The sequence below is a fragment of the Balearica regulorum genome, chromosome 4, assembly GCF_011004875.1.
Source record: "Balearica regulorum gibbericeps isolate bBalReg1 chromosome 4, bBalReg1.pri, whole genome shotgun sequence".
NCBI classification, from domain to species: domain Eukaryota; kingdom Metazoa; phylum Chordata; class Aves; order Gruiformes; family Gruidae; genus Balearica; species Balearica regulorum.
Genome location: NC_046187.1, coordinates 61,632,905 through 61,656,373, shown reverse-complemented (window position 1 = coordinate 61,656,373; position 23,469 = coordinate 61,632,905). Strand labels below are relative to the sequence as shown.

The following is a 23,469-nucleotide window of genomic DNA, read 5'->3' as shown; positions in this document are numbered from 1 at the left end:
TTAGCTTTTTCTTGCATATTTCTGCTATTATACACTGTCTTTTTTTAATTAAGAGTTAATATTATGGTTTAACATTGACTACTGTTCAGTCTCTCCTGCAGTTTCTTTCATGACATCATCTCTAGGGGCCTATGCAGGAAGCTCTGCAGATAAGTTATTAATTACCAGGACTAAATTTTAAGAAGTGGGGTCTTCTGCAGTGCATCACTAGCTTGGCCTTCTTCCTCACCTCTGCTTGAAGTGGTGATGTTATATGACCAGGCACATAAAAAGCTGGTTTTTGAGTTAGCTGTCATGATTATCTTATAGCTGTTTTTGTTGGAGCAGCTTATCCTTCAGGAACTGAAGAGAGCAAGCAATCTACTGTGGAAGATTACTTAGCTCTCGTGTTAGTTTTGTGGTACTAATACTAGGGGCTCCATCCACAGAGACTGCTTGTGCTGTGTTTTTAAGGACTGATGTCTATGAAAGGTATCCACTATTAATGGGAGGTGGTTTGCTAACCAGTATTCCAACTTTTCTAGGCCTGTGTGAAATAAAAATGAGTTTTACAGTTCTATGCTTTCTTTTCTTGTATGTATTTGGAGAACCCGTTTGTAGTGACTTGTGGAATACTGATACCACACTGCAACATGTGACATGATTGCAGGATCTTCCTTTTTACCATGTTTACTAAAAGGAAAAGCGTGGTATTTTGGCATAGGCTTCCTATTAATTAGTGTGAATGAAACCGCTTGGTGTAATGCTTCTATGTTTGGAGTGTAACCACTGAGGAATGATTAGCAGGAATAAAATTGGCCCTAAGATGACTTCTGCTTTTTAATTTGATGAAATAGAAGTAATTTTTTTTGTCTAATGAAAAGACTTTAGTAATACTTAGTCAACACCTTTCTCTCATCCCTCAAGCAGTTGTGTTTAATATAGCAGGATTCAGGTATTACTCATCCATAAAGGACTGGCACATTTTCAAATCTTACATGATCTTATCTTCAAGTAGGTGAAGTTGGTTAAATGAGTTCAGAATAGAGAAATACACAGCATGACTTGCGTGGTGCCCTTGTAATCACTGTAAATTTAAAGCATACCAATAATGTTGTTAAACCTACTATACTACCAACTGCACCTTCAGTTTTTCTAGGATTTAATCACTGTGAAAATCAAATCCTGTAAGTGTTTAACTTGCTGACTGTTTGATGTCAACTTACATGAATTGTGGGCTGCTTGCATGGGGAAGAGATAGTAAAGATTCTCCTCTACCTGATTTCCTTGTAGTTTCTGTTTAGAAATTGCTATCTTGGCATTTAAGAAGATGTTTTCCCTTCTCTTCAGTTTCTAAGGGAAGATATGCAATACAAGGACGCCTCTAATAAACATAGTCACCTGCACAGAGAAGACAAACATATCACCATTGAGGATCTGTGGAAACGCTGGAAAACATCTGAAGGTAGGTAAAGAAGAGTAGCTAAAAATGATGGTGGTTATTGAAATAAACATAATTCAACAATTTTTCCACCAAGTTGTTTACAGTAGTAAATGGATGACCTCTTTTAAAGCATCTTCATGAATCTGTTTTGGTAGTGTTATTTATAGGGGCACGTAAACCTGACTAAAAACTCAATTTGGTCCAGCTAGTGGTAATTTCCTCTTGACATGCTGGGTGTGTTGTAAGTAAACTAAGCTAGTTTACACACTCCTCAGTATGAGCTTGTAATTTATGAAGGTGACTGTTGCAAGCGCTGAATTTCAGATAAGCATGTTTTCAATTTAGTAAACCCCAAGGGCTGCTGTCAAGCTGTTTTTAAACATTTGTTATACATTGTTTTAAGTGGAAGGTCCAATGTACTTCTACTTTGATGTAAACTTTCTTTGGGCTACAAAGAACTAGAGTTCTTGGTCCAAAGCATTTTTGGAAAATCTTTTTAAACTTGGTATACAGGAAAATGGACTGACAAGCCACCACCACCATTCCTCTTCTGCTTTGATATGAATGAAATAAGCAAGTTGAGCCAAATACTCCAGTTATCAAAAGACAATACTTAATGAGCAGTACGGTGTTCATTGCTAAATATGTTCTAGGATGTAGTGACACTTCCAGAGGTTTGGACTGTTACAGTTGTTAGGAGAAAACTACTTAACTATTTTTTTCCCCCCATCATTCAGAAGGTGTTGTGATAACGGTGACCATATAGAGATCTAAAAGTTGGTATTAGTCAAACAACTAAAATAGGAACAAAAGAGGAATGAAAGTAGGAACATGACATTAGTTCATTCTGCTGATGTAGGAACTCATTTAAGTGCAATCTGAGGTAATATGTTGGTTAAGTGTTTGCTATTTAGTAAATATCTGTCTTAAGCAGTGATTTTTGGCCTCATGTCTTCAAATATTCTCTAAATGCTTATTCGGTAAAGATCTTGCTCAGTGAAATCATTGCAACTAAATTATCAGAGAAAATTATCTTCCTACAATTGTTCATCTAACTTATGAGTAACTCTTCAAAAACTTAGGCTATAGTGAGAAGTATCTTATTTGTCTATTGTGTATATCTTTGTTCCAGGTTTCTTGAATGTAGTGGTCATTGTGAGTAAGACTCAAAAGATTTTGAGAGGAATGTCTGGTCCTATTGTGTCTATTTATAATGGCTTTACTGTGCATCCTGCTGAGGAAACTGAAGTTGTACCACAGGAGCACCCATAGAATGAGACTCCCAAGCAGTGTTAACAGTGGCCTGGTGACTTAGAAAGCATGAAGCCTCTCAAATAATAAACTATTTTCATTTACCATTGGGAAACATGGAAAATGCTGCTTTTCCTTTCTAGATGTTTTAGGGTTTTTGATTTATTTGCTTCTTATAGTGCTAGTTTATAGTGCCAGTTTAATGCAATTTGACAGCATTAAACTGAGAGGGGTGGAAGGTAGTGTAAATGATGGTATCAGTAATTTGAAACTTCGTTAAGTAGTCTGTTGAGGTATCTGTGTGAGAATTACAAGCTCTAAATAGTGCCCTTGACAGTGCCCATTAGTGCTTATGCAGAAACATCTTCTGGATCTATTGCTGCTTAGTTTATGTTGAGTAGAATTGCCCATTCCTTCCCATAAACTTGCTTTATGTGGATGGTTGTCTTCAGTATTTGTCAAATACTTATAAATAGCATAGAGTTGCTTTCTGTTTAAGATGTTGGTGGTGTGAGACAGCTAAGATTTAAGGGAAGAAAGTGGAAACACTGTTTATGGTATAGTAAGTGTGCCATTGGTGTTTGGTGCCTCCTTTTAGGATTAAGAAAAACAAAGGTTGTTGGTAAGGAATTGCTTGTGAAGGATCTTATATGGTGGTGGAACCCTGAGGACTGGTTCCGTTCAAAGCTTTAAAAATTGCCTAATAAAAAGTAATATTCTGAAGCTGCTTTTTAAATATTTCTGGCACTGGGCAGGCTTTTATCCTCATCTTTAAGGCATGGTCTGTACTGGTGCAAATTAAAGGAATTTCAAGGCTGCTATAGGTTTTACCTGCGTGGAAGGAATCATATAGCTTAAATCAGCATCTAGCCTATTGTTGCTGTGTTGCCACGCAGTTTCAGTGGGTCCTTTGGTACAAAACGAGACTGTTGCCTAACTTAGTTTAGTTGATGTTATTTATGCTTTTTATGACCATTTAAATTTTTAAATTTCATAATCTAATTCTATAGAGAGAACTCCATTCAGAGGAATGGCTAGGAACTAACATAACTGTTTAAAGCATAGAAAACACTGCTTTCTGAAAGCTCTCTGACTTTTATTATTGTGTGTTTCTGTTCTTTAAATGTAAATGCCAGTATATGCTTGTTGTAGGGTATTTGCTTTGACTATCTCCTTTCTAACTAAGCAGTATTTATACATATACAGAGCCTTTCAGCTATACTAAAGTATCAAGCTTAGTACTTATTGTTGGGTTAAAATCAAAGGTGAATCTTCAGTATTTTTTCTACAAGGGCCTTGAAGAGGTGGTAGTTATGAGTGCAGCAAAGGTGACAGATAAACATGTGTTTTGATGTCTCCATACCAGTCTTTGTACAATTATTTTTGAAAGTGCTGTGTCTCAGGGGTGTCTGCCTTCTCTCTTTTTTTTTTTTTTTCTCCTCTAATGGTCTGAGATCATATGAATTTGCTGTCTGAAGGGAGATGTGTGGGTATTTAGTCTCAATAGTGAGGGAATGTGTAAAATCAGTGCAGGGGCCTCCAGCTGGGTAATTCTCTGACCTGCCTTGGTGAATAAGTGGGATGCTGTGTTCATGGTGATGTAGCATTGTCCCTGGGGAATTAATTTTGTAGCAAAGTAAAACTGTAGTGGTCAAACCTGGATTTCATGAGTGTTTTACTATTGTCAGACTAATCTGAGTCCTACCAAAAACCTAGTTTTTACAAACTGCCTTAAAAAAAAAAAAGTAGTTTTTATTTACCATTATGGCATATTTGACCTTTAATGTATAGTGTGTCCTGTAGACCGCCCTATAATACAAAAAAAGCTTCTCCTCTGCCTTCTGTATTTTTTTTTCTTTAACATTTTTTCTTTCTCTGTGGAAAGTAGAAGGGGATGGAAAGTCTGGTACCTTATTTATTAGGGAGGGGAGGTAAGGCTTTATGTGTGATCACCTGTTGTATTCTGAGGTAATGTTGCACCAGTGTTCCTGTGGCAGCTGGGACTAAACCGCATACCACAAAGATGTTACTGTTGCCTTGCACTTTCTTAATCGTTTGCTGTCTCAGGTTTTACATATCCGGAGATTGGAAATGTATGCAAGCAGGGCTTGGCTACGGATGAGTTACATCATGCTGTGCGCTGTTCCAGGCAGGACCAGTACAGTACTGCAGGCTGGCCCTTCTGCGTGAGGGGAAACAGGAGTTGTAATGTTAAACATTGTAATCTAATTTTGAAAAGATAGTCAGGGTCACTTCTCTCTGCTGCTTTTTCATGCTGTTTAAAAGCCTACTGGTGGCAACATATTTCATGCTGATGTTGCTGCTGAAGGTCCCACTAAAACAAAAGTAACTTTTGAATTCTTGTGTGTGCTTGATACAGAACAATCTTGTGTTTTTCTGTATTGCCTGGTCAGCCCGTTCTCAACTTTAAGCCTAATATATGGCTGTCATTCACTCCTTGCCATGAAATATTGAATGTAATTTGATTTCTGAAAGGAGTAGGAGGCCCATAGGAGTACTGGGGCTGACAGTGTAATGTTGTTTTACTTCATGCCTCCCTGCCCTGAAGCACTGTGCTACATGATAAATTTAACATGAAAAAGTGATATATAGCCAGATCTTCTAATCAGCCATTGATGTGGGTTAGCAAGGATCAACTTTCATACAGTTTGAAGCTACTTTTGCTGTTTTCACCTTCAGGTGTGTTGTTATAGTGGTTAAAAAAAGAAAAAAAGGCAGCAAAACCCCCAGACTTGTGATCTGAATTAGAACAGGTGATGCAAGTCTAGTGACTGAACGCTGCACTGGAGTGTAAACACTGTGGCTTCTACACCTGCCTGCCCAAGGTGTGTTGCTGACATCCCCTCTCTCAAGATATCTATTTGTGAAAATAAGCATGAGAGGGAAGGATGTTATGATTACTCATTAAAGCTATATGCATTTAACTTAAAGTAATTGTCAGTTGCTACTCCACTGTCTGAAGCACTATATACTTTTTGGGTGTTTAAAACAAGGAAGTTACAACCTCAGCTGTCACATTCTGATTGGCACTGCTGATTGAGATGAATTTCAGCTGACTTGCTTAACTTTGAGTACACCTGGTGTATATCACTTGACTTGTGTCATGTTTCAGTAGGCTGTGGCTGCTGCTGCTGAATGGCCAGTTTGCTTCTCAGTACTGTATGCTTTTGTAGGATAAACAGATTTGTTGGTCATAAGGTCTTATTGGAGACAAGTCCAGCAATACTTCTTGCTGATACCTAGCATATAGAAGATATCAACAAAAAGAAACAGTCCGAATGTTTTCATTGATGGAATTCAATCTCCCAGAGCTCCACTGTGGTGCTGTAGGAAAGGGAACAGGGTAGTTTAGAGCCCAGTTCCACCTGGAAAAGTTGGATTTGTGGGTACTGACACTGGAATTCCGCTAATGCGGAATTAGTTTACATAATAAATGTAAATTTCTTGTGAAATATGTGCATGGGCAGAGATTCAGACTGTGAAATCCCAGAATGAGAGTTGACTGTATTGATTATGCTGAGTTTAAATGGTGAGTGGCCATTTAGAAGGACACAATGTACACCAAAACATAATTGATATTAACTTTTATGTAAACAGATAACAGTGTAAGAATAATACAGAAAGTATGAGTTCCAATTCTAGTTTGGGATAGACTTCGGTTGCTTCTTTTCGCGGTTTCTGTACTAATGGAGGTATCCGATACAGTGATAATGAATAACAAAGTGGTTTTTTTTCCTAAATATAACTGGTTTGTTTGGGGAAATTTCCTTGATATTTTATGAAGGAAACATCACATTAGTCTAAGCAGTAGAACAGATGTGATTGGCTCTACTGTAAACAACTTCAATATGTACCTCATTTCTTACATAACATGTTTAAAATTACTACTGAATTATAAAAAAAAGTACAAATTTATGTAAATTTTGACAGAGTGACTACAAAATACTTGCAGCAGTAGAAGTGAAACTTCTCTATATTCTTTTTTTCTTTTTTTTCTCTCTCTTGATTTATAAACTCAGTGAATTATATGGCTGCCAAAATTGCGTGTTCTGTACTCTCAGTGATAAAGCCTGTAATGTGTAGCAGCTATTTTAGGTGATTTTTTTTTTTTTTCTGTGTCACATCAAAACAGTACTTTTGCTTTGGATCAGTTTATAAACATATTTCTGGAATGAAGTTAAGGTGATATTTTTTTGGATGATCTTACCACCCTTTTGAGATGCTTAGAATGACTTGTAAATCTAATCACTTATTCACAAAACAGGTAAGACTATTTGCAGTGTCAAAATGGTCTGTTTACAAATAGAGCCCAGACATTTTGCATAAAAGCTTAGAGTAATATGACAAAACGGAGTCTGTTGCAAGATCAGTACCTGGAAAACAGTTTGTGGCTCGAAACCGGAGGACGAAATGGGACAGCATGCTGGGAAGGAGGTGTAGCCATTCATATGGATAGAATACACGTGGTTTGTACTGTGAGTTTATTTTTTAAAGCTGTAAGTGGGTCTGTGAAATGTATTCTGTCTCCGGTTATCTGGAATGATGAAAATCTGAAACGTTTAAGCTTATTATTCAGCTATGCTAGCATAGACAAGAAACCTAGAAATCCTTAGTTCAGTTTGAATGCAAACTGAAATATGAATTTGAACTCATAAAAATTCCCATTGCCTGCAGCTTGCCTGTCAAGTTTTCAGCAGCTCTTTCTAAAGGATCATTGTCAAAATACACCACTGAGAATGTGTCCTTGTGATGAGATTTCTAAAGAAATCTCTGCCCAGTGTTGTCACATGCAAGTAGTTTTAGATAGAGAAATATCTTTTTTTTTTAAAAAAAAAAAACCATTTGTTCATGCAAAGATATGTCTGTCCAGAAGGAGGCTGACATTTTTTTTCATGTGCAAACTTTTGCAGACTTCACAAATGGAGAGAACAATTTCACTTCAACTTTGTCCATGCCAAGCTGTAAGCTGTAGCAGCTGGCCTGTAAGGGCCAGAAATGTATGTGGGGTGTGGTTTTTTTTGTGGGTAGTATTTCCTTATTTTCTTAGAGCATCTGTAGCTATGAAAGCTCATATAGACTGTTGCTGTTGTATAGGAAAATTGTTAATTATTCTCTACATATTTAAATTTTCTTCGTGGGAAAATTATTGCATGTAATATAGCTGTGTTCTGGGTATATTTGAGAGAGATTTAATTGTTTTCCTGTTAAATTTCTTCTGTCTTTCAGTATTTTCTTTCTTCTCTCTCCCTCTCTTTTCTCCTCCCATTTTGTGGTTAGTAGGCATGAGTCTCTATGAAGATTCTTGTGAAAACAAGTTCTTAAGCCATCATCCTGGGAAAGATCTTGTAATGTTGCCTTAAATGGCTACAGCACCTGCTGACAAGGGTAGCAAGGACAAAAGGATTGAGACTGAGATCAGTTGAACTAGATAAAAGTCAGAAGATGCTGTCCTGATTTAAACTAAAGCAAAACACTAAATTACTCTGTGGAATTTTTAATAAAGAAATGTTTCTATTGGTTCCATGCTTGCTTGTTTATAGTTTGCCTAAGCTTCCTCTGAGAAGCATATAATGACAAAGGCAAAATGCCAGAAACACCTTGGTGAATGTTAATGCTAATTTTTCTGCAATTATATTTGGCTAAACCCTCTTGTTCACTCTAGCCTGCTTTTCTACTGCTTGTCTTCTATGTCTTGCTATTGATTTTTACAAAAATTAAAGGTAATTAAACTGACTTTTTCCTTCCAGTTCATAACTGGACTCAGGAGGACACTCTTCAGTGGCTGTCAGAATTTGTTGAACTGCCCCAATATGAAAAGAATTTTAGAGACAGCAATGTCAATGGAACAACACTTCCCAGGTGAACGTTTCTTCTGGATTAGTTTCAAATAATTCTCTGTAGGTTGCTGCTTTAGTCTGTATGTGGGAACAACTATGTGAACCTGAAGTCCGACAAGATATGGTCAAATGCAAGAGAGAAGCATCTTTGCAGTTTTGAAGAGCTTGCTGTGTGGTTTCTCTGCCAAAATATTTCAAAATACAATTACTTCTTGCTACTCCTTTTGTCTTAGTTTTATTTCTTGCTGTTGAAGCTCTTACCACAAAATTCTCTATGGTAGCAAACTTTCTTTTGAACGACTTCCAATCTATTTTGTGGGTATACATCAGAAACTGTCTGCAGAACCCCTTTTCTTGAGCGTAGGTACTAAATTTGGGTATTGCTTCTCTTTCAGAGAGTTAGTATCACAAATCTGCAGATATACCATTAACTTTAACTATGCCAAATGGATTTGTTTCATGATTATTCCAGCAAGAAAAGAATAGGGAAATGATTTGATATTCTTCCTTTGCCACATGCTGATATGCTTTTTTTATGGCATCACTGTCATTGTATTATATTTGTCACTCTAATTACATAACTATAATCTGTGGGAAATGCTATTGATGTATTTCTTTCCATAGACTGGTTTTGAATATAGCTTGTGGAGTAGGTAATGTTTTGTCTTGTCATTCACAGGATAGCAGTAAATGAACATGCTTTCATGATCTCTCACTTGAAAATAATTGATCGGAGCCATAGACAGAAGCTTCAGCTTAAAGCGTTGGATGTTGTTTTATTTGGACCTCTCACACGTTAGTAACTTTTTGGAGTTTTTTCTTATCTCTTATTTGTAAGAATTCCACAGAAAATATTTTCAGTGACACTTGATACTGTAGGTAGGACAGCTTATCTGTTTTGTGGATGTATTGATGGATTGCTTGGCATGTGTTGTGGAATGGAACTGGGCAATGAATTAAAAAAGGTTATCAAGATGCTGGGATCAGGACAAAGGTTCAATTCTGTGTGTAAGATTACATAGAAATTTTAGTATAATCCCACTTGGCAGATGGATATTGGCTTTTGTGTCACAAGAAGTGTACTCAAAGTTTTTGACTGCTTAAATTACATTTATAGCTAATGTTACATTCACTTCCCAATTAGCGTGGACAATAGAAGCTGTGATGCTTGAAATGAGAGGGGATGACCTTCCTCAAGGAATAAAAAAAGGACATGGTGGTGCAAATCCAGTACCAGTGTCTTTTGTGCAGACTCGAGTTTAAGCGCAGTGAAATTTAATGCAGCAGTTCCACATCTGACCCATTTTAGCATATTCAGACATTTCCTTACCACATCACCAGTGGTCTGCATGGCTGCTTGTACCTAGTTTCAGCATGTAGAGTACCACAACAGAGCTGTAAAAATTTAGTAAGCTTTCCTCAATCTAATGTATGTTTTAGTATAGATTAAGTAGATTGTATTAGAGTTGCTTATGTTCTATGGAAAATGCTTTGGAATCCATTTGAAAGGTTGGAGGTAGTTTGAGATAAATGAGATAGAATTCTGTTTAGCATCAGATTCTGTCACCTTTTGGGCCGAGGTGGGAGGGGAAAGTCCATAATCTGATGTCTATATCAATGAACTAGTTAATGATCATGTTATTTTCTGCACAGGTCCCCCTCACAACTGGATGAAGGATTTTATATTAACAGTTTCTATAGTTATTGGTTTTGGAGGCTGCTGGTTTGCATATACACAGAACCGAACCTCAAGAGAACATATCACAAAAATGATGAAAGACTTAGAAAGCCTCCAAACAGCAGAGCAAAGTCTTCTTGACCTTCAGGAAAGGTATAAAAACTAAAAAAGTTAATGTTTAGTTTTCCTTTTGTTTTGAGGTTAGATACAAATACAGATCCTTTACAGTCATAAGTTATTTGCGTTAAGCTGCCTTTGGATTTTGTTCATCGTTATTTTGCATGGAAATTGTGATTTCAGTGACGATGGGGTTTTGGGTAGGAATTGCTCCTGGATATTTTAGCAGACAGTATGAATTTGGGGAGGAAGCTAGAGAAAGAGGTTCAATGTGTTTTACCTACAGATTAAATAGTACGTACTGTTATTTTCATATAATTACAGTTTATTCTGGAATACATACATACATGGAAATGAGAACATTTCTATAAAGACTTGTATTTTGATCTTATTACACCTGTAATGAAGGTTCACCTACAAGTTCTCATATTTTTGTCTGACGTGGACATCACGTTGTGTGATGTAATTGTTGCTGGTTCATGAAGCTTGCACAGTCTTTATTATCACAGAATGGTTGAGATTGGAAAGGACTTCTGGAGGTCATCTTGTCCAGCCCCACCTGCTCAAGCAGGGTCATCTAGGAACAGGTTGCCCAGGACCATGTCCAGGCAGCTTCTGAATATGTCCAAGGATGCAGACTCTACCACATCTCTGGGCAACCTGTGCCAGTGCTCAGTCACCCTCATGGTGAAAAAGTATTTCCTGATGTTCAGACGGAACCTCTTGTGTTTTGGTTTGTGCCCATTGCCTTTTGCCCTGTTGCTGGACACATTTTCTTCTCCTGAGGACTGCAACTTTTAACAAATGTGCTGTGTTTTTGTTTTTGTTTTTTTTCTCATATTTTTTGTTCAATTGTGAAGACTTGAGAAGGCACAAGAAGAGAATAGAAATGTTGCTGTGGAAAAGCAAAATCTGGAGCGCAAAATGATGGATGAGATCAATGATGCAAAACGGGAAGCACATCGCCTAAGGGAATTGAGGGAGGGAGCTGAATGTGAGCTCAGCAGGCTCAAATATGCAGAGGAGGAGCTAGTACAGGTATCTGCAAACTGTTAACAATTGTAGTGTTGACTTTAAATTGGTCCTGGTTTTATTAGGTCCTTAAAAGTGTTTAAAGCAGCATTTCTGTAATGCTAGAATTGAATGGAAAATTCTGAGAGCACTTAATGATCGTCTGTCAGTCATACCATTATCTAGAAAAATAATCCTGAAACTATGAAAAGACATACACTTTGTATATTAACTTATCATAACGTTGTTGGATTCATGGAACAAAATATATACAAAAGCTTTTTTTTTTCTATCTTGTTATGAGGTGAGAGAAGTAGCTTTGTCTCACTCTGAGTAGTGATAGATTGGATTTATTGTACTAAATAGAAAATGGTATCTTACAAAAATATTTAAGCTTCAAGTTAGGGACCATATATGATAGGGGAAAAAAAAAATCTGAGTATAATACAGTATGTGGAAATTTGTATGCAATATTTCAGAAATGCCTGATCTGCCTTCCTGACAGCAATTGGCACACGTGAAAGCTCTGTAAAGCCTTAGTTTGTTGCTGTGGGGTATAAAGGTGCTTATATTTCACTTTCTTCTGCTGTCAGTTCTAATGACACTCTTGGTGACACTTGTATTTCTTCTTGATCGCTAGGTTCGCATGGCTTTAAAAAAGGCTGAGAAGGAGTTTGAGCTGAGAAGTAATTGGTCTGTTCCTGAAGCTTTGCAGAAGTGGCTTCAGTTAACACATGAAGTTGAAGTACAATATTACAATATCAAAAGACAGCATGCAGAAATGCAATTAGCAATTGCCAAAGATGAGGTACCAACTCTTACTCTTCAGCTGCTTAAAGACTTTTCTGGTCTGTTATTAGAGATATGAAATAGTAAATAAAAATTATTCAGATAAGTGTTTGGATATTTTAATTTTTTTTTCTCCCTTGAGTAGTTGTTTGCTCCTTGTCAATATTGCTAATGTCTTCTCATCTGTGTTAAGTATCTAGTTTTATGCATTTAATTTATCTTGCTGTTTAGGCAGAAAAGATAAAAAAGAAGAGAAGCACTGTATTTGGAACACTACATGTTGCACACAGCTCCTCCCTGGATGAAGTGGACCATAAAATCCTTGAAGCAAAGTAAGAGTATTACCAGGATGCATATTCTTTTGTGTTTGTTTATTCCTGGAACAATGGAATTTTTTTGAGAGTTACGGAATTTAGTGTCTTCGTGTTTTTACACTTTTAAGTAAAGCAGCTTAAAAGATACTTTAAAAGATGCAGTGTGAATATTTGGACAGTCCTGATGGATCTTCTGGTATGCTAGAATGACTGCACTTGTGTTGTTTTGCTTTATCATTAAGAACAGTGTATATAACTTTAATATGTGCTTTTCTGCAGGAAAGCACTTTCTGAGTTGACGACATGTTTGCGAGAGCGTCTTTATCGATGGCAACAGATTGAGAAGATTTGTGGTTTTCAAATAGCACACAATTCTGGGCTACCAAGCTTGACCTCCTCTCTCTACTCTGATCACAGCTGGGTAGTTATGCCTCGAGTTTCCATTCCTCCTTACCCAATTGCAGGGGGAGTTGATGACTTAGATGAAGATACTCCTCCAATAGTTTCACAGTTTCATGGTAAGTGGTGACCTTAGTAAAAAAAAAAGGGATAGAGTTGTGGAGGCATGGGATTTTAAAGTCAAGTGGGAGAAGAGTGCTGATGTCAGACAGGATTGAATCAAAGCCAAAAGGACCAAAATTCTGTCTAGCATTTCAGATGCATTTTTTGGGACTTGCATAAACTGAAAACTGGGTTCTGCAATAAAGATAACATGATGAAAAAGCCTGTATTCCCTTTCAGGGGGGGAGTGGGGGGCAAAACCAGCTAAGGTTTTGCAAGTCTGCTTGTCATGCTTGGATTGTCACTTAGACAAAAATTTATAATGAGTAATGCTGGATTTCTGTTAGCACATTTATTCTTTCAGGTGGAAGGAATGGAGTTGGTCTAGGGTCCCTTGAGCTACTACTAGGAAGATCACATCCTTTGAGAGGCAACATGCTACACAGCTTTTCAAACATTCTTTAGTGGCTGGAACAAAAGCCTGTTGTTGTCTAAGGGAGGCTTTCAGGCAGAATGTTTGTGTTTGGATACAGCGGGTTGTTTGAGTGTGAGGCAGAGGGGCCAAGTGCTGGAGGGAGAGAAATCCAGCTTTGGTTAAACTATGATCAAAAGATATACACTGGGGATTCAGACCACCCTCGTATCCTGAGTCATTGCGTCAATACAAGAGCTTGTTTCATGGAAGTTGTGATTAACTGGACTCTAGAGGCAAATCAAAAGGATGAGCTCCATGTAGCTATTCAAACAAGCAATATCAAGCTGAGGAATGAGCAAGGAAAAAAGTTTTGTCATATGTATACATTTTTCTTTCAGGGCTGGCATTCTCAGAAGAAATTAGAACTGTATTTTAAAATAGCATGAGAATAGCCGCCATTTTGCTGGCTTCATTTAGTGCATATTGGGCACACGTTTTTCTTCTGAATGTACCAACTTTTTTTCTACAGGCCACATTGAAAAGGTCATTAATCCCCTTGCAGCACTGTTGCAAGTTCTGATCACTTTTAAAGAATACTGTCTCTCTGGATGTCTTTGTTGTGAAGGCTTTGATTTAAATCTTAGCAACAAATTTCTTGTATTTCAGTAAAATATGATTGTGTAGAGCTAAACTTCCAAGTTTGTATGGAGAAACCTGTGGTCTGATTTCAAAATGAAGAGCTTCATTTATTATCGTGACTTTTCAGATGTTCTAAAATGACAAAACACTTAAACATGTATGTACGACTTCAGACTCTGTTAGAATTCACTTCATTTGGAAGTATTTAGCTAATGGATGCTGTCTCAGTCAGTGATTAAAGTTATCTGAATCTTAGTAACATTACAAAAACTTTAAATGTGTTTTTCTGAATTTTGATAAGGCATGAGAGCCTGATTTTGTTCAAGTCATCACATGAGGGAAGTAGCTTCTCCTTAATTTACTAGCTTTTATAATTTCTACTCAGTAAAAAAAACCCCAAACAACTGGAAACACTTGGGAGCCCAGACAGAGAGGGAAAATATGCTAAATGATCTGCTGAAATGAGTTCAGGAGTCAAATTATTGTAGGTTAGTTTAGTAACTGCTAAATTATTCCTATCGTTTAGACAAAAATGACAATGCACATGAGGAAGGACAGAAGCAAAATGGCTTCAAGCAAAATGCAGTGTGCAGACAAGTCAGTTATGAGAGACTGTTTCAGTGTCTGGACCTAAATTGAACTGTCTGGGCTGTTACCTCACTTGGTCAGCATCCTTTGATCTCTTAAGATTTACAAAATTTGAAGTCTGCCAGACAGGGCGCAGCAGTTGGGGTGATAGGCTAAAATGGTGTGAAGTATTAGATCTGTTTAATCAGTCCTGAGCTGAAGAACAAAAGGGGATGTACAAGTTGTTACAGGAAGGTGATAGTGAAACTTCTACTTTTCCTTTGAATGATTAGGATTCAGCCGATTCCTTCACTTAGTGTACTGGAAAATTCTAGATGTTAAATTGTCATTGCTTGAATCCTTCGTAATCCCTTGTATATACACCTACAAGAAACCAAAATGCTTCTAACTTCTCTGAAAAAAATCAGTAATGGTGCAATCTTGTTCTTTTTTACACCAACGAGTAGTATGACATCTGATTTACATGGACATGTTGTACAAATTTCCTAAAGGGATTATTATTCTCTTGGTTCACATTTGCTTTTTTAGGAATATTTTTGTAATGGCATAAGCTTATTTTTGAGCTGCCAACACCTGCTTTTCAGGTCAGTAGGGAGTTCATCAAAAGTAAAATCAAAAGTTTGAGTTACATGACAACTGTCATGTTGGGACATATAAACCTTTCTTTTCTGCTCAGCCTGTCAGGAAACAAAGCATAAGTGTTGACGAAGGTGTAGCTACTTGCAGTTTTGTGAAAGTTGTGATTTCCTGCATTTAAAGCAGAATGACACCTGAGATTCCAGGAAGGGAAACTGTAATTTTTCTGATGCTAAACTGGCATCCCAAAATATAAAATGCACTTTGTCAGGCTAGACATCCTTGTCTACAAAAATAGACACACTAAAAAGTGTGTTGTTTGGTAAACATTTTGAACATCAGTAAAGGTCTTACATAAGCAATGATGCATTCTGTGGGACAATTTGAGGAGGAGTATCAGAAATCCTGAAGCTTATAACAGCTAACCTGAAAACAGGTCTGTAGATTTATTTCCATAGAAGTATTGCTGCCTAATCACCTTCTGAAGGGGGAATTGGATTAGGAACATTTTAGTTTGTAACTTCCTGTTAGATACTTTCCTGGTCAAATCTTGTGTTACTGTCTCCACCCATTCTTAGTATTTTTGTTTCTGGAAATTCATAGTTAGCCTGGCAAAAGAAAGTGTTATCAAACAGGAAATTCTTGAGCTTAAAATGAGGTTGAATTGTATATTTCCCATCATGTTACAAATGAAATTGGTCTTCCATGTCTAATGTAACTTTGAACTAATGCAGTGTATTTCAGTTAGCTGTTTGGTTAGATATACCTACATTTCAAAACTCTTACATATTCTTTTAAGCTCCAAATTGCCACACAAGTGAAATACAGGATATTGTAACACACTAATTTCATTTCAGCACTGCTATTTTTAGTTTATAAAGAGTTGGGAGTTTCAGTAGAATCTTTCTTTGTTCTCAAGAGAGCATAGTGAGCCAGAGCTTTGCACATAGTCAGAGTAACATTTGGCAGGTACAAAACTGCTGCAGTTACATCTGCAGCTTCTTCATCTAACTGTAGAATCTATAATGCCAGCCTTTTTCTTTCCCCTAAACAGTCAAGCAATGTCAAAGTTGTTTAAGAACCGCTGTGACTGAAGCAGATAGCTGCTTATGTAGTCTTCAGAGTAGATATTGTTAACATCAATGTCACTTGGAGGGTTTTGGTTTGCTTTTTCTTTGCCTCAGGGTCCATTGTAAAACCTCCCAGCACACTGGCAAGAAGCAGTAGCTTGTGTCGATCAAGACGCAATGTTGTGCCATCATCTCCACAGTCTCAGCATGCTTTGCACTCCCCTGACCCTGACATCCTTTCTGTGTCGAGCTGCCCAGCTCTTTATCGAACTGAAGAGGAGGAGGAAGCCATTTACTTCTCTGCTGATAAACAATGGTACGGAGATTAGCAAACAGAACTTGGAACGCTGATAGGATTATTTGAGACTAACAGTTTAGAATTAAGAGGTTGAACCAAGCCAAAAGTTAAAGTAATCTGTAGGATAATATAAATTAATGTAGTCCACATGGAACAGAGAGAGTTCTAGTCTGGTATGTGTATGTAAATAGCTAGCATGTCGTATACAGTTAAGTAATGTTACAATCCAGGGTGCACTGAACTAACCCTGATTCTCCATTACAATATGTTACTGGCTTTTACATCTGAAACTAGGATCAAAAGCAATGTCAGCTACTGGGCGAAGAGAAGATGGATGGTAACACAATTCTTACAGCATGTTGAGCGTGTACCTACTCTTGTTACATGGCCTCATAGGAAAAGGTTAAATTCCTTTTGGAAGGAGCAAATGAGCTTGTTGAAAGGTAGGGACACTTGTCCTGAAGAAACTTTTTGTATATGATAGGCTTAAATCTTCTTTCATTTCATAACTTTTCTGACTTCATGTGCCAGAAAGATAGTTTTTCTTTGCAGTGAGATACAAATGACTGATTCTGGGCAGATGCTGCTGCCCACAAAAACAAGATCGCACAAATTAATTATCTTAAGCTTAGATAATAAAATGATGTAATGCAAGTTGTAAGTTAAAATATTTAACCTAATGGTTTTTTGTTAATTAACTACTAAGGAAAAGTGTGGGTGGTGCTTTTAGACTAACGTTATTGACTCTAAATTAATTTCCTTTTTAACTGCAGGAAGGAAATAGTAGTTTCATTATGTTTTCTCCTCTCTGCTCTGACTCAGGGAAGTACAGGAAACAGGTTCGGAATGTGACTCCTTAAATTCATCCACTGGAAGGAAGCAGTCTCCTCCAGCAAGTCTTGAGATGTACCAGACGCCTTCTCCTCAGAAAGTATCCCCAGAAGAATTCTCACTGGAGGAATCATCTACAGGAGACTCCTCTTCTCTAACTGCAGATATTTCTAGGGGCTCTCCTGACTGTGTAGGCATGGCAGAAACTAAGAGCATGATCTTTAGTCCTGCAAGCAAAGTTTATAATGGAATCCTGGAGAAGTCCTGCAGCATGAACCAGCTTTCAACTGGGATGCCAGTCCCAAAGCCTCGGCACACCTCGTGTTCTTCAGCCAGCAGTGACAGTAAACCCTGCCATGAAGCTGCTTCTGTCCCTAGGATAAGTAGCATCCCACAGGACCTGTACCAAAATGGTGAAAAAAACAAAAAGCCATCAAAAATAAAAAGCCTCTTTAAGAAGAAGTGTAAGTGAGGTGGACAGAAGAAATCTATAGTAATGTTATAAGAACTCTATTTTTTAAATATTTAGGAATGTAATTCCATTTGAGCATTCCAGACTGGATGCCCTAATGGAATGCTCGGTAGGTCAACTATATTTAACTGACTGTACTATCAAAAGTCATGCCAGCTGTCAATGAGAAAGCATTAAAAAGTTCAGACAGTTTACATTCATTTCTGCCTATTTATTTCTTCTCTTTTTTTTTAGTTTATCTTTTTTAGTTTTTCTATTTTGTTTTGCTGGGGTTTTTTGTTTTGTTTATTCATAAACCATTTTTAAGCCACTTTGGACTTCTAAGCTTTAATGGACTAGTAAGCCTTCCTGGGCTTGCCAAAGTTTCTTGTTTACCGGAGCATCTTCCTATCTTTCCGTAGAGCTAGGACATTTATCTACTGGACTTTAAGAAAAATAAAAGGAGTAGAACTAATTGAATTGCACTACTGTTTTACAGACTGGAAAAGTCTCTCTGCAAGTGAAACTGAAAGACTTGTATTTGACTGAGAAGATGAATCTTTTCACTTTTAGATCTTTTGGGGTTTTTAAGTAGAACTTAGGATTTCTAATTGACTTGATTTCTGGACATGGAAATGCCATGCTTTTATTATGGGAAGCTTTGTTAGATGCATTTATTATTAGAATGGTTCAAGTCCTGCTGTAAAGATCATGTTTTTCCCAGGACTTTCACTGTGATTTTACTTCACTGCAGGCTGTATGACAAAAAAAAAAAAAAAAGAACAAAGTAATTTAACAAGAGAAGAGGCTCTTCATTCCTTATGCAAGTGATGGATATGAAACTTGACTGAGGACTGAACATATTCACCCTCTTAAAATGAGGAGGGGGATAGTACCTTTTGTTTACAGACTGACAGACAATGGACATTTGGTTTGTGAAAGTTTGTACTGTGGTAAAGATAATAAATTGGAAACATTATTGTGCTTGGGAATGTTCCAATTTTAGCTGATGCTTATTTCAGACATGTTTCAGAGGTCCTGTTAAATGAAAGCTGTTGTAGGCTACATTGCTTATGCTTACTGCTGTGTATAAGTTATTATATTTTTTGGATTAGCTATTAATGTCTTAATGTCCTCCTTTTGTAAGATTTCATACACTTTATTTTTGTATAGTTTGAAGATTTAGCTGTTCAGACATGTCTGAAGTAAATGGTCTAATTTTATAATGCATACTGTTATACTAACTCATAATTTTAGATATAAAGATAGATATAAAGGTGAGACTCGACATGCTTCAGATAAAAGCAATTTTTATGCTAAGCTTTTATAGGGAGAGATGAAATTACTATGAGGTAACAAGGAAGCCTTCTTGGGGCAACAGTAGCTAGTTGTTCAAAAGCATCTTTTTTTTTTTTTTAACAGTTGGAGACAACAAATGTACTGCTTGAGCAACAGTGCCTTTCATTCAGTTTGTCTGAAAATATTAATACTGAGCAGGAATTTCTTTTGAGGTACATTCCAAAGAAATACTTCTTGCTCTAGTGAACACAAGCAATTTACCCAGTGATGACTACATAGTTTCAGCTCTTCCATAGGGGTATTCTAGTTGCCTCAGTAGCGGGTGCCAGTGCCAGGGACCTGTGATTAGGGGCTCACTTCTGCCAATATGTACATGCTGTACAGTATGAAAGAATGAATTCACTGACTGCCTAAATTGTTTTCTAGTAAGGAGCCTTCAAAACCTGTAGCTAATTGAAATCAAGTGATATGTGTCTTTTCTATCATTTTCTGTTTAGGTTCCACTGTACATAACCGATGTGTTAGTTCTGTCCTCAAGAAGCAGTGGTGATGTTAACAGAAGCATTTACTGTGGCTAGGGAAATGGTTAGAAGAGGAGAGTTAGAAAATGGGGTGGAGATCTTACATGTGCAAGTACCTTAGAAGTCCTGGTACATAGATTAATTCCTTTAAGAGAACAGAAGCAATCTAGAGTTATACCATCATTCTTTGTTAGACAATAATTTATACAGAAAAGCATAGAAGGCATCAACTCTTTGATAAAGTTTGGAGAAGAGAAAAAAACAGTGGAAGAGAAAATAATAAGAACATGGTATTGTGCCATTATTCTCTGAATCATCAGATTAAACAGCTATAGCTGCAATAAGTCATCACAAAGTAACAATGGTCTCTTTGAACAAAGTTTGTACACTCTGTATATAGTAGACAAAAAGCAGCGATGTAAAAAGACTTGTGCCAGAGAACCACCTCAGTGCCAAGCCTTCAGAGTTGTAGTTGAAAGCCCGATGAAGTCCTTGAACGTACATGAAGGGAAAAAATACATAAAAGTAGAGAACTTACTTTGCTTCCAAAACAGCATGGAGAAGACTACCAGAAAACTGTTCAATGTTGATGTCTGCACTTGAGAAGGCTATAGCAGTAATTGAGTTTAAAGTAAGATCTGGGGCTGGATAGTAGAGTACAGTGTGAGGTTTGAGGAACTGTCATTACCAAAGAAGATGAAGCAGCATTTTGATACTGGACAGTAAATATTTACACATGGAAAAAAATATCTGGTAGTGCGGAGTGGGAGGGCAGCACTTCTTAATCCTGACATCAAAGTCAGGCAAGCTCAAATACTGAGAAGCCAAACCAGACAAATTCAGTTTTCTGTAGTAAGTATAACAAAAAATTGAAACAGAGGAAGTGTTGGACTCTTCATTGACTGTGAGTTTGTGTTAAGTATCTTTTTAAAATACACAATTTAACTGTCTTCTGGGAAAAAAAAATGTTATGGTGTTGTACAAGCAAATCGGATGAGATTATCAAAGTGATAGATTTTTGGCTTCAAAATGGCAAACCTTTGGAGCACAGACTGCTCTCAACACTCAGTTTACCACCAGCTGTCCTGTAACTATGGCTGCTACTTAATAAATATTGGAGAACTAAAAGCTTAAGTTAATGTGATCAGCAGTGGTGAGTATTGTATGTTGGAACACAAACTAATTTTAGGCTCACAGTTGAGGGGGTTTTATTATTATTTTAATAGCCCCCTTACACATTTTGCCACCTAAATTTGTCCATCATCTAAGTGACTTGCATTGCTTCTACTATGGCTACTGTAGAAATGCTCCTCTTCAAAACGTTAGCATCTTTTGCTAAGGTATTCTGAGAGCACTGACTCTAAGATACTCATTGGCAAACATCAAATCTAGTCTTAATGTTGAAGTACCTGGCATATGTCAACATCTCAGAAGAGAGACAATGTCCTTTAAAAGGCCCTCCAGTTTTTTTTCTCTGTTTGCTTAATGGGGTAACTTGAACTGGCTGACAGTGAGTCCAGCCAGTGTTCCAACCACTAGGATTTCTGTAGGGCTTGTCGGTCATTTGAGACAATCATCTAGTGTTGTCATCCTTAAATGACTGAGAATTCCAAAGCTCTAAACTCAGAATGGTTGTGATCACAGTTGGGTTGGCTTTTTTTTTTTTTTCTTAATTTGAGCTTTTATAGCTAAAATCCATGTTCTGTTTTAAATTTTCCAGTTTTTCCTCAGAAGATGAGGATCTTTACTTAAGTATTTTGTTAGAGTCCTTTGTCAGGACAGCAGCCCCTTTGTGGAAACCGCTTGAAAGGATTCTCCTTGAAGAGGTTACCATTTGTGTCTTTCACCTGTAAAAGCAAGAACTGTCAAGTGTGTGGTTCTATATAAAGAAGAAAAGAAATCCCAATTTTCCAGAACTGAACAAACCAAAACTTATCCACAATGCTTACTTTACTAAAGCTATGGGATGCTTGTTTCCTAATAGTGTAAAAAATTTAGAAAAGGCATTTCTGGTTGCCATGGGGAATACTTTTGACCAGCTTACGGTGGACCTTGAGATTAAAACAGTTGGTTCTTTTTCCCTGCTTGGTGATGGAATTTAAAATTGCTCATTGGCAGTTCCAGGCATATGTCAGCTTTTCTTTCCCTACTTCACTAGTACCTAGGCAGCAGATTACCCTCCACTTTCTGATGGGCAGTTTGCTGAAAGAGGGAAGATTCTCCATCATAGTCAAGGCTATAGTTGAAGTGTTATAGGAAGAATACAGTTCCTCGTTTGGAAACATTGAAGATGGTGAAGCCAAGGATACTTGACCTCAGTTTTCTTATGATATTTATTGATGCCAATTTGAGTTAGGCATTAATTTATGACCTAAATAGATAAAATTCATTAGAAATTGAAGCTTTCAAGATTTTGCCCTTTTGCTTCCCAATATATGGGAAAACAGCATGCACAGGAGAGAGATGAGCTCTAATTAGCATTTCTCATACCACCGGGTTTAAGAGATTCAGGATAGTTTCATTCCATTTCCAAGACACATTGCTGGAGAGGGATTACTACCTTAATTTTATAATGTATGCAAAGAAGCATTTAGTTTTCATTTACTTACAAGCAGGGGAGAAGAATGTAAATGAACTGAATGCTTAACTAAAAAAAATTTTTTTTGAAGGCAAATAGAGGAATTACTGGTTCTTGGACCTCTTTACTATTTACTTATCTCCTTGTACAATATGTTAAGTGGGGTGAACATGGTTTTCTAATCTGTTCCAGTTGCACTGACTAAAGTGATGCATTACCATCTCATGTTTGAAACGCTGTTTGCTCTGAAGTGCTGTAGGCATTTTAATCCTGGATGTTGCATCTTCATTGAATAAGTTACACCTACCAAGGCTGTTTGGTTCTAAGTGCTGGTAAAATTTTCTGCTAGTGACTTAAACACAGATGTTGGTATAACAAAAACAGGCATTTGCCAGTAGAGTTTGAGTGCCTGACAGTGTGTAAATGTTTATTTAGGTAGCCATTTGTTGAGGCTTCAGTAGTAGTTCAACAGTGTCATACACATTGCCAACAGATGGCTTTCCCTTCCAGCCCTGTAGAGATGGTGCTGATCTGAAACTCCACTTAGTCCTCTCTTGCATAAACAGAATGCACTTATTCATCTAAATTGTAACAATATGAACCTTTAAACTGTTCGCAGTTGCTTTAGCCCCTGATGTTACTTTAGCAAGGTGGCAGTGCATACCAGTCCAGTCTTTCAGAAATAAAATGGATTTGTGTTATCTTTTTTTTTTCTCTACAACTTTGAATCTTAAGTTTACCAAATTTTGTGTGGGTTCTGTGTATTTAATGCTTACTGAAATGAAAGTGGGAAGATTTGTCTCTGCTTAGATGTTAAGGAAAGCACATTTGAGCAGGGTAAAAAGGAATTCCCCTTGCTCATTGCAGAGGGTGATAAAGAGTTGAGAGGTATTTCATCTGTTCCTAAGTCAGAAAACTAAGGAACGCTCACAACTTACATTGCTGGAGATGAAAGGTACATTCAATCTCACAACTTTCAGATCAGTAATTCTTTATCCAAGGTGAAAAAACCCCCACAACTTTCTTCTTTAGATGTACTCCGCAGGGCATTACCTTCTTATTTCTGTTCCATTTTTGACCCAGCATTAAATTTGGTAGTTATAGCACTAATTTATGTGATTGCCAGACCTCAGAGCACTTTCAGATAATGATTTCAGTAGTGTGTCTTAACGTGCTAAAGACACCTGAATTAAGACTTTCTCCTTTACATTCCTCTTATTTTAATTCAACTCAGTTCTTTGTGATCCCTCTACTGTTAAAA

General features: G+C 37.2%; 1 protein-coding gene across 2 annotated transcripts in view; it reads left to right on the top strand.

Moving 5' to 3' along the window:
• STIM2 (stromal interaction molecule 2) overlaps window positions 1–18,601 on the top strand; it is a 69,631-nt gene extending 51,030 nt beyond the window's left edge. The window contains exons 3-13 of one of the 2 annotated variants that reach the window (XM_075752358.1): window positions 1,330–1,444; window positions 8,443–8,554; window positions 9,212–9,327; window positions 10,186–10,363; window positions 11,188–11,365; window positions 11,979–12,146; window positions 12,359–12,459; window positions 12,721–12,959; window positions 16,345–16,546; window positions 16,823–16,971; window positions 17,351–18,601. In XM_075752358.1, coding sequence (XP_075608473.1) covers window positions 1,330–1,444; window positions 8,443–8,554; window positions 9,212–9,327; window positions 10,186–10,363; window positions 11,188–11,365; window positions 11,979–12,146; window positions 12,359–12,459; window positions 12,721–12,959; window positions 16,345–16,546; window positions 16,823–16,971; window positions 17,351–17,388 — 1,596 coding nt within the window. In that variant the 3' untranslated portion in view covers window positions 17,389–18,601. The remainder of the gene's footprint in view (window positions 1–1,329; window positions 1,445–8,442; window positions 8,555–9,211; window positions 9,328–10,185; window positions 10,364–11,187; window positions 11,366–11,978; window positions 12,147–12,358; window positions 12,460–12,720; window positions 12,960–16,344; window positions 16,547–16,822; window positions 16,972–17,350) is intronic. The other variant, XM_075752359.1, reaches the window with a different exon arrangement.
• Window positions 18,602–23,469: the final 4,868 nt, after the last annotated feature.